Source organism: Amblyomma maculatum, chromosome 1, assembly GCF_055883805.1.
Source record: "Amblyomma maculatum isolate TAMU_Amacu chromosome 1, ASM5588380v1, whole genome shotgun sequence".
Taxonomy (NCBI): Eukaryota; Metazoa; Arthropoda; class Arachnida; order Ixodida; family Ixodidae; genus Amblyomma; species Amblyomma maculatum.
Window position 1 is genome coordinate 17,576,784 of NC_139344.1, and position 12,012 is coordinate 17,588,795.

Here is a 12,012-nt window from a genome sequence, read left to right on the forward strand (position 1 = left end):
ACTTGTGCCACGTGGCGAAGCGGTGCTCTGCAGCAGTACTTAGAAAGCTACTCGGCACATGATATATTCAATGCTGATGAGACGGCTTTGTTTTATAAGCTCCAGCCCAACAGAACAGTAAAATTTAAAGGGGACAGCTGCGCTGGCGGCAAGCGAAGCAAAGAGCGGATTACTGTTCTGGTCGCCGCTAATATGACCGGGACGGAGAAGGTCCCTCTTTTTGTTGTCGGCAAGGCACATAAGCCTAGATGTTTCAAGAACATTAGGACGCTGCCGACGGAATACTCCGCCAACAGCAAGGCGTGGATGACGGGCGAATTGTTTAAAAAATGGCTCTTGAAATTCGATCGGAGGACGGAGCTAGGGAAGCGTCAAGTTCTCCTCATTGTGGATAACTGCTCGGCACACAAAGTCGACGCCGAGCTAAAAGCCACAAGGCTCGTCTTTTTGCCCGCCAACACGACTGCGGCCTTGCAGCCGATGGATCAGGGGGTGATCAGAAACATCAAATGTTTCTATAGGCGCCACATGATCGAGCGCATGACTTTGTGCACTGGAAACCAGAAGACCAGCACCATCACATTGCTCACAGCAATGCACATGTTGGTGCGTGCATGGGAGCAGGTCACGCCGTCCACAATTGCAAACTGCTTCCACCACTGTGGCTTTGCTGCCGGAAGTATGAAAGAAAGTGGCGACGATGGGAGTCCGGAGCCTCTGCCTGCGGCTGTGCGTGCTGTGCTGCAGGACGTCAGTTTTGATGATTACGTTGGAGTAGACAGCGATGCAGCAGTGTGCGGTGCCCTAAGTGATGAGGACATTGTCGCTGAAATTGTTGGGGAGCAGTCTGTCCCAGAAGAGGCAGAAGACGAGGACGACGACGAGGAGCAAGAGCCCGTGCGTCCATCCGCGGCAGAAGTTATGGGAGCGCTGAATGTCGCGCGCCTTTTCTTCAGCTTTGAAGAGGGGGAAGAAGACTCCCTGCGTCGCATTCGCATGCTAGAAGACCGAGTGAGTACGGTAGCCCTCAGAGAGAAGAAGCAGAAGATGATAACAGACTTTTTTGCTAAATAAATGTTTTTCGTGCCCTCCGGGCATCAAACGCCTTCATTTTTGCTCACTTTCATTAGTTCGAATTTTGGTTAATTCGAACTGGCCTGGCGGCCCCGTGGAATTTGAATTAACGAGCTTTTACTGTATAGCTAAAGCAGCATCACATGAAATAAGCCTAAACCATGCAAACGCTATGTGTTGGTTAACAATAAAACAAACGGCTATGAAGAGATAATTTGCAATTGTAACACGCAAATGCACTAAACACAACTAGTGTAGAATGCTACAAAACTGACAGCACTATTCTACAAGTAAAGCAGCAAACTCAGCAGCTTTCGCCTTCTTCGAACATTCCTTGCTAACTATGCATGCATTTCCCTGTTTATTTCGTTAATGCAACTCACCAGATGCAAGACTTTTATTCTTAATGTCCACCCTATTTTAGGGGCAAAGCAGCAACATCAGCCTCATATTCTAAAGTTCTCAACCACTTTTTACTTAAGATTTGCTTCCTGTGTTGTGCATCTGCTTCCTGGTGTGTCAATTTCGTGCTTTCCAAATTTTATGAACATTATCCTGAGCAAATACACAGGGACTCAAGCACTTACCGGATGTCATGGAGTTGATGTACTGTGTTTGTGCTGCCATAGCTGCACTGGTGTTGGACTGGCTGCTTGATGTAATCTGATTATTCAAGCGGACACCAACTGATGCATTCATCTTTGACATGGAAGAAAAAAAAGTGCAATGGAGAGTTAATATATATGAAGCACACTATCATTTACAGTAGTGAAGTTTTTTTTTTTTTTTTTTTTTTTTTTTTCAGACTCCGAATTCAGATTTGTACAAGACTTTTCAATGCGGGGTCATCACACACCTCAGACAAATATTTACATACTGTATTTACATGCAAACATACAATGTCACAATATATACAATGTGAGGACAGAGTTTGAGATGTATTATATATCTGTCATTAGACATTACACATTTAATAGACAAAATTATTGTGATGTAAACTGTTTTCGGCATGAACTTGAATAACACATTGCGGGCTAGTTGGTTGATCATCACAAAGTAAAACGCGCAAAAACCACACACAGGACGCAGAAAGAGGACACGAACACAGGCGCTGTTCGTCTCACCTTTCTGCATCCTGTGTGTGGTTCTTGCACTGTTTTACCTTGTGTTTTCAGTTTCCTCAAGCCAATTCAAATTTTGGGTCAATTCGAACATTTTCCCTGGCCTCTTAAAAGCCGAATTAATGAGCCTTTACTTCGCTGGCGGTGTGAGCTGTGGAGCAGACAGGTGAAGTGCAGACATGACAAAAGTACGAGCCTGGCTCAAAATAAAAGATATTACAATTAACTGCAAGCAGAGCATGAGAAATACTGAAATTTGTGACTTTTCATGTTGTATTTTTTTATGGCAATATTTTTTTTTGCATCAATGGCAATTCAAACACTCTTTCGGTGCCATCGTGCATGAAAAATCTGTAGGCAACTCACAAGTGCTCGCTAACGAGTTTTCACTTACGCCAATCAAAATTGTAGCATCAGATGCACTTCTGCTACCTAAAGACAATATTGTTTGGTTTGATATGGTTTGTGGGGTTTAACATCACAAAGCGACTCTGGCTATGATAGACAACGTAGTGCAGGGTTCCGGAAATTTCTACAACCTGGGGTTCTTTAACGTGGACTGACATTGCACAGCACACGGATGCCTAGCTTCTTGCCTCCAACGAAAAGGGGCCACCGCGGCTGGGATTCGATACCGCATCCTTGGGCACAGCAGTCGAACGCCCTAACCACTGCGCCACTACGGCAGGTGAGACACTATCATAACCTTCCTACAACAATCAAGGCTGGCCTGCAATTCTGTCACATTGTACACTATAAAACCACATTACCAGACATCCTAATATCACAATAACGCTCAGGAAAGTACCCACGAAAGTGAAGGCTACAAAGAAAGCCAAAATACAAAACAATAGCATTTAAATGCACCTAGATGACAGTGCCAGACAGCGGAAATACCCAAAGATGACAGCAGTTTTCATTCTTGAATTTTTGAAGGTTTTTGCCACACATACACGGCGGTGGGCTGCTGCATCACAATGTTATTGTCATATGAGTATAGTGCAGACATTGCGCTTAAAATTTCCTGTCATTCCAAAGATACCCGCCATTGGGAGGTCCTGCAACCTCCTGGGGCTTACACGAAATCTTCAAAAATTGATTACAGTGACGTAAAACCTCGTTGATACGCTTTTTAAAAATGCAGAAAAAAAAACATTATCTGGGAAAACGTATGATCCGAACTGCCTAGTACTAAAAAAAAATAACTGCTGAATGAGGTGCAAAAGCATTTAGAATTGAGATTTTCACTGCATAAGTGTAGATCAGCATTTATAGACATCCAGTATGCACAGCTTCTTTTTTAGCTCCCGCAGAATTCAGTTAGGATTTGTGTCGTCCTAAGCACGGGAAGAGATTTAGCAACAGATCTGGCTCGCAGAAGGAATAACGAATCGGGACCACTTCCTTGGTTGTTTCTGGATGCTTTGCCCGCTTACACTAGTAACATGAGGAGAAGCCATCGCAATGGTTTACAGTCGCCACACTTTTGCTAATGACTCATGGGTGGTTAGATAGAAGACTGTCACAAAACGAAAAAAAAAAAAAAAAAAAAAGTTTTCCCTGCATGGCTTTTTATTTGGAAACGTCCATCAATGCCTTTCATAGGTTTTGGCTGGGACCGTGCCGACAGAAATAGTTATCCGTACTTCCAAATTAGCGGTGGTCAAATTAGCAAGTATTTAGTTGCAAGCTTCAAGAGCAGGCAGCTGCGGCCACCAACCCCTACCCTCCCCTCCAGTGCTACCGGCCGCTGTGTCGGCCATGGCGCCATTTCAGGTTTATCCTCTCTTCCATAGTTTTACCTGGTTTCATCTTTTGTCCCCATTTTAAACGTGCACAGCCCCTAACTACGCCTCCTTATCGCGGAGGCCTTTATTTGGCCATGTGCTGGGCATCAGGCCCAAAAGCACCAGGCCGCCCAAAAGCAACGGTGCGTAGTTCGAATTATCTGTAGCAGAACAGACTAGCGTTCGAATTAAAGGTCTTGATTATAGACAGACCTCTATGGAGCTTGACCAGATCAAGTAATGTACTAGTTCGAATTAACGAGCTTTCACTGCAGTTGTAGTTATCAAATGGTTCGTCCCTATGCCCCTAAGGCACTGCAAAAAAAGCCATCGCGTTTCTCCTCATGAAGTCATATTTCTGCGGGAACGGCGCCTCGTATGTTGTCTTGTAGGATTTCTTTGATGCTTCGCCTCTTTGCACCTATGCACTGCAGGAAAGCAATTGTGGCGGGGGAGCGCCACTGATAAGTTTTTCACGTCGCGTGCGCTCATAAGGTTATGTCCGGTTGATCACAAAACGAAATTATACGACCCTAGTTTGTCGAAATTTCGAATTCATTTCTGTGGTCCTGAGACGTTTGCGTATCTGCAAATTTTGGTTGAAAAATACTGCCTATTTCGCACGTTACAGCGTTCCAAAGTTACGAATCTGAATGTTTGGCCCTTTAAATTGAGGTCAAATCGCGCTGAGTTTTGATCGACCGCAGATCAAGAAATACGCGCTCCACTGACATCATTTTAGCTTTTTTTTTGAAAGATTGCGATTCAGGCTATTCCCATGTCACGACTGGCGTCCGTAAGCAAACACCCGAAGTAAACAAAGGGACAAAATTGCGCGGCTCCAAAAGCATGTGACCCAAATGACCCCTTTTGGTTGGCTGCCGACGTCGACTGCTTGCGGCCTGGTGGCATTTTGAAAAGGTTGCATAGTTAGTGTAAAAGGCAAAAAATTTAGGTTCGGGTGTCATACTGGCCTAAAAAGAAGAAGGTAGAGATAAGAGGTGCGACGGTGACGCAGCAATGCGGTATCCTGTTATCCACAATCAGCGACGAAGTGCTGATGCTCTGTGATGGGCCGATAAGGGTGTAGCCAGTGGTGCTTGGCACGGCAGATACGATAGCGAACAATTTCCTCGGGGCAATCCCTGCTTTCATTGACAAGTTTAACAAGCCACAACTTTTTTACAAATCATCCTAGAATGCTTAATTATGCTTGATTGCAGCCCTTTGTGATTTCGTTTATTTAATGATCAAAATCTTCTCAAGATCTGATGTTTACTAACCATGCTCCCTCCAAAGAAAAGAGCAGCTTTCCTTAATATTTTAACCTGCATAGGCAAATACACAACATTTTGTTTTGGAACGAGCACAAAAGAAATGTACGAATGTTGCAAATATGGTGCAAATCTGACTAATAAATAAAAGAAATGATTCTAAGAGGGATGTCACCCCTTAAACTGATTTTTTTACGTTGCGATTAGGTTTTTTCATTTTTCTCAAAATGTAAATTTTGCCAACCCTTCCATTTTGCGGGTGGCATTGTGGCTGTCCTACTCGTAAGATTTTACTGATGCTTTTTTTAACAGGCTTGTGATTGTGCAAGGAACACAACAAAGCTATTTATAAGAGGTCTCCACTGCATGAACATTCTGAAAACATATGAAACTACAGACAGGGAGAGGTTGAATTTGCAAAGCTGAAACTTCAAACTTAATAGCTTTGGCTGGAAGTAAGGCAGGACCATAAACATTTTTAATTGTGTTCCTTAGACGTTCAGGAACAGATCCTTACACCTCTTAGCAATTTCCCTTCAGTAAATATTTCTACAAGCTTCCCACAAATTTCAAACAGGATATTGTAATTACTGAACAAATTGATGTAGAAAGAAACTAACAACATATTTGAAATCAGCATGGAAATTTACATAAACACTGCTGATTTCATACTGACAGCATAAATATCAAGAAAATTTTGTTCAAGACCCAGGTTCCCCCTTAACAGGGAGAGAAAAAATTCTAGAGGGCACTTTGGACCACTAAAGTGCGATGAGGCGAAAACCATTACAGTAAAAGCTCATTAATTCGAACTTCACGGGACCGGGAAAAAAGTTCGACTTATCCGATGTTCGAATTATCGAATGGCCTCGAAAAAACTGACAAGAACCATTTGTATTACAGTAAATGTACCGTATTTAGTCGCGTAACGAACTCGCTTGCATAATGAACCCACCCAGCCCCGATTTGTGCCTACGAATCTGGAAAAAAAAAATGAAGGTGTCAGTCGTTAGCGCATCCCTCAGTCTCTGGTCTTGCGCGGTCAGGGTCCACAACACATTTCTTGGCAGTGCGTCAAGATGCTGCGCAGCAGTAAGGGCGTGTTTATCTTTTGACTTTAGCTCCAGCAGGGGGGAGAGAGGGGGGGGAGCGAACTTTGCAAAGTGTCAGCGCTTGTCCCACTGTGCAAGCCTCCTTTTCAATACGTTCGGTTCACTTTATCATGCTACTAGGGGACTGGGGCGGGCGCGGTCTACGGCCACTCCAATCACGGGAACGCGCGCAGCAAGTGGCTTTTGAAAGGAACGGTGCTAAAAGCCAGCAAGCCAGCGTTATGATCGCGGCTGACTCGTGTGCTTCCGTTGACAACTAATAGGTGGAAGAATGGACGGATGGATGACTATCGCAAAAAAAAAAAAAAAAAGTTGAACCCATAGTGCCCGTCCGAGATAATAGCCTTTCATGGGTGTTGGCTGGGGCCGCGCCGACAATACTATTTCCCATTTCCTATTCCCTATTTCCAAATTAACAGGGTTGGAATTAACGAGTATTTAGTTGTGAGCTACGGAGGTTGCGCAGAAGAGAGAGCAGGCAGCCGCCGCCGCGGCCATGCACTGACCTTGCCGCGGCCCACCGTCCCCTCCCTCCAACGCCACCGGCTGCCGCGCCGGTCATGGCGCCATTTAATTTTTACCTACTCTTCCATGGTTTTACCTGGTGCCATCTTCTGTCCCCGTTATGGACGTGCGCAGCCTCTATTATGCCTTCCAATCGTAGAAGTGTTTCTTTACATTTTTTTTTGCCGCTTGATGTACGCCAAGCCGCCCAGACGCGGCGGCGCGTAGTTCGAATTATCGGTAGCGGAACCGACTCGCGTTCGAATTAATGGGCTTTTTTATACACAGATCTCTATAGAGCTTGGCCGGACCAAGTAGTGTAGTTCGAATTATCCAAAAATTCGAATTATCGAAGTTTGAATTAATAAGCTTTCACTGTATAGCGCAGTGGATTATAGCCCTCCACTACGCCACCTCTATCTGCCTCTCTTCTTTCACTCCCACCTTCCTCCTTTCCTTTACGGCGTGGTACATGTGTCCGCAGAGAATTGTGACAGATACTGCGCTTTTTCTATCCTGTAAATCAATTTCAAATGCCGCTGATGCCTGCCATACTAACGCCTCCTAGACATCTGGGTCTGCTTCTGTTCACTGTGTGGTGTAGCGTTCGAGGAAGTGGCAAGTGAAAGATGCCGCACGGACACCTGGATCGGACGCCCGGCGGGATCAGCTTTGTATATGCATGAATCGCCTGGTGACGGCATGACCTGTCGTGTCGGTACATTGCACGCCTCTAGTCGAACACAACCAGCATTCCATTGAATGCATCAAAGTTCACCAGCGTTCTATAATTCGTTTGCAGGAAAGGAAAGTCGCAGTATATATCACTTGGGAATCCCGCTATCATCCTCACGGTAGACAAGGGGAATTATGAAGAGCGTTCCACGATCTGGGGCGTGGCACAAGAATGGAGGTTCGATTCCCAGTGGAGACAAGGTTAATTTATTTTTAACTCTCGCTCTCGAAAGCGTGACACCTCTACTGACAACCTTCTGTCGACAACAATGAGGCATTAAAGGCTTTCGCCTTAATAGCATAACTCTATGGAAGATGTTTTACTGCCCATGATTTTGAACATATGAAAAGGGAAATTGTATGAACCGGGAACATATCAATGGAGCTCTTCTATACTACATTCTTGTGGAGAAAAAAGGCAAATTGATTTTGTTCTTGAGTGTTCCGCATAGCTCATGGTGACACGCATTCATAATTTTGGTTTTCCACGTAACCACAATGAAGGTGCGCAAAAATTTATTTTTATTTTATAAGCATTGTCTTGCAGACGCCCGTGAAAGTTGATTTCTAGCTTTATTGATTATATCCTTGCATTTCATTCAAAATAATTTTCAAAATTTTTTTCAGTTTTTTTTTCCAGCTTTGCCATTTTGGTTATTCATAATCTACAATCTACCACCTGGGAAAGATCTTTTGAAGAATATTCAACTCCCCATACTCAACTCCCAAAAAGTTAAGGGTTAAGGTTTGTTCTGGCTTATCAGAAAAGCATCTGCAAAGCATAGGTATGTACACCCGACCAATTCTTTAAAGTACCACGCGACCGTCGCCTGCCCAGCGCAGCTGCGGAAAATGTAGGAGATGACAAGGCAAGCGAGGGCAAGGATATGTTCAGAATTCCTGCTGCTGAAGTGAGAGTTTTCTGCTAGGCTGTTTTGACAGTGCAAAGTGTCCCCTGCCACAATCGGCTGTTATGCATCGGCACCCCAAGAAGCCGCCACTGTCTAACCATAGAACGAATAATATCTGTAAAGAACATGTGCAATAAACAACTTAGCATGACTAATAACTATATACAATCATTACTTTCAGAACAAATAACTGTCGAAAAGATTAAATATCGACACATTAATTATTTACAAAGCAAACCTCGTCGACACAGTACCTGCAAATAGGACCGGGGACAAGTGTAATACTTGGAACAATACAAGATTGCACCAATCAAAGCCACAAGCACACTAAGTATAACAAGCGCTCTCAGAACTTGGACATGAAACTTGATTCGTGGATCAAAAATATGGTGCAACGTATGAGGACAAAGAAGGCACACAAACGACAGGACTAGCGCCTTCTTTGTCCTCGTCTGTTGCGTCGTATTATTTTTTATTCAAGATGTACCAACTGCCCCAAACAAAAGTTCTACTTGATTCATGGAGTTGCTTCCGAAGAAGCAGAACGACCAAGCAGACGACACTTGCTCAAGCTGAATGATTACGCCTCCATGCTCATTCCCTCTCCTGGTTTCCACTTCACTTCGCCTTAATGCCGCTGCACCAGGCAGTCGAATGTCATGTGATACTGTTAAAGAATTGGCCGGGTGTACATACATACAACCACAGCAGAATACTTTTAAACAAATAATGCACAGAACATTATGAAATATAAGCTAAACTCTCTTTTCTTGCCCTATACTGTGCACTGGAACATTAAGAAGTACTCCAGCCTTCGAGTTATACCTAACGTAACTACTGCTTTCACACCTTATGAAAAAAAAACTATGAAAAGCATAATGTAAATGAGAGAAAGAGAGAACAAGCTCCTGGTAATGTCTCGAACGTTTATGCTCCTACCTGATTTGCCAAAAGCTGTATACGATAGGCATTCCACTTGAATGGCATGTTAGGATTGTAAGAAGCTTCCACAAGAACTCTCTCCCCAACTTTGGGCATGGTTCCTTTGATGACACTGTAAAATAAATCACAATTTAAGTAAGGAACAGCACCATGTCTTAATGCTGAGAAGCTTGAAGGAAAGGAAAGCAAGTAAATGTTACTGAATTTTACTTTTGGCAGCAATGTCACAAGGTGGAAAATGAATGCACTTGATCGAAGCCCTCAATCACGAGTGTGACATCAACACCAAATTAGCAAAGTGGCTAGCATCTCAAGTATTGCAATCACCACTAAAAATGAAGCACAACATGGCCACAGTGTTTTCCTGCAACAGCACCAGCATGTCCAGCTAATGTTTTCTTACTACTACCACTGATTTACAAACAATGGTAAGCCTAACAGTAACTTTAATAACTCAATCCCTAATGATATGATATTGTGAAAATAATTTGATTAGGTTCTCAGTCGCACAACACAAAAATGTGAACTAACAAATTTAACACTGCTGAGCTATGTGTGCACAACACAAATAGCTGAAAATATTAAGTGGGGGTAAACGAGTGTAAAAAATTTCAAATACAGATTGAAAATGCATATGAAGAAAAAATGTTTTCAATAGGGGTGTGCAAATATTGAAACTTTCAAATATTAATCGAATATGAATCGAAGTATAAGAAAAAACAAATGCCTTCAAATATCGAATCGAATATGAAGTATCTGATCAGTGAAGAATAATAGAAAGTTAAAAATACCGAACATTGTTAGACTTGTGCATCTCAGAATTCATATGATTTGCCAAAAAATTAAACTACAATTGCACAGAAGTGATTACTCTACTGAAAAATCCAGTATAAATTTTATGCAGATTCCGTATACCAGTTTTTTGTACAGAAAAGGGCTGCATGAAACTGGGCGGAGCTATCGTATCAGTGCTGAATACAGTAAACTCTCATTAATCCAGCCTTCAAGAGAAAAAAAAACCTTCCCAACGAATGGGTGAAAAAACTGCTGAAAAACATTTGCATCGCAGTAATTTTATCTGATGTACATCTGCATGATGATTGTTTGCTTTTGTGATGAAACCGAAATAAGAACTGTTTTTTTCCTGGTCAAGTGCTTCACTTTGTACACACTGTTGGGAAGGTCTCTCGTCACAAAATGGCCTTGTCGTGTTTTCGGGATGCTTAAAGGGCTGATGACAGGGTCGTTCAATGTATTGCCGTTTAATACTTTTGTGTATAATGTACAGGTCTGTGATCCTAATCACAAAGTTTTAGTGCCTAGCGCGTGGCGTATATTACAAAAAAATGCGACAGAAAATCGGAAAGCTCCTCCCACTGAAAGCGACCTTTGAGATGCTCGTGTGACGTCACAGAGGATACGCAGCGCAGCGTCGTCTGCAATGCAGGCTGCAATATCAAAAGACACATCTCTTTTTCTTTTGTGGACGATTTATGCAGTGGTTGTCCCTCATGCAGAAGTGCTTGATGAAGATGTTACTGCACAAAAGCGATATAGAGTAAGACATCTTTTTTGACCATGAGGCACAGTCACAGTCAGTGGGCCGCACAGTTAAGTGGTTAGGGTACTTAGCTTATCGAAGCACTGATCTATCGCATTACACCGGTGACAACGCCAGCACGACCAACAGCTGCCTATCAACATAGTGCGAGGTTTTCGGCCTCACAACGCCGACGGAACTGATCAGCGGACGATCACCCGGACTGTTTTCGTCGGATTTGAGGAGAGCGACAACTTGACACCCGATGAGTGAACGGCCTGAAAAGCTGCGCTTGTCTGTTGCTTAACCGTGTCAGAAAAAAGAAAACAAGCAGCTACACTTTATATGTTCCCCCTTCTCATCAGCAATGATCTTGGCGAGAAATATTAGAGCCGAACAGCCGGCCCATCCCACAACGAGTAGGCCTAGCGCGAGGTTCGGGTTTAGAGTTTCAGCAATTACGGAGCATGCATTCACAAGCTTTAGCGGTCGCATGCAGACATCGAGTGCAGTTCTGGCAGCAGTGACCTCAAATTGACTGCTTACATCACAAAGCGCGCGCACATTGAGCGAGAAGCACCAATGTGGTCTGGCGAGTGCAACCGGCAGCTGTTGGCGCCGCTTGTGTGTATACCCGGTGAAAGAAGGGGATGTACCGTATTTACATGATTGTAAGTCAACCTGTTTTTTCAAATTTCAAAATTCGAAGTTGGGGGGTCGACTTAGAATTGTATGTATTGCCAATAAAAGTATGAAAAACGATATATCACGGACGCTACGGCGGGGTTACAAGTTTGTGTTTACTACACGACTGTAGGCGTTGCATTCAGCAATTCCACACGCTTCTATAACAGGCTTTTTCATTTTTTTTTTAACTTTCACTCCACAGTCTGCATTCATAAATCCCCCCTATCTATACCGCAACGTATGCCGCACTCACGGGAGTGTCGATAGTTGATGGAAGGGCCACTGTTCCAATAAGCGGAGGCTGTGGCAGCTCTTCCGGGAGTGT

General features: G+C 43.5%; 1 protein-coding gene across 4 annotated transcripts in view; it reads right to left on the reverse strand.

Annotated features, from left to right (window-relative positions):
* LOC146201850 (cell division cycle and apoptosis regulator protein 1-like) overlaps positions 1–12,012 on the reverse strand; it is a 178,730-nt gene that overhangs the window by 141,779 nt on the left and 24,939 nt on the right. For all 4 annotated transcript variants that reach the window (XM_084587811.1, XM_084587809.1, XM_084587807.1 and 1 more), the window contains 2 exons: positions 9,458–9,572; positions 1,662–1,773 (listed from right to left, as the gene is read on the reverse strand). In XM_084587811.1, the coding sequence (XP_084443937.1) occupies positions 1,662–1,773; positions 9,458–9,572 (227 nt within the window). The remainder of the gene's footprint in view (positions 1–1,661; positions 1,774–9,457; positions 9,573–12,012) is intronic.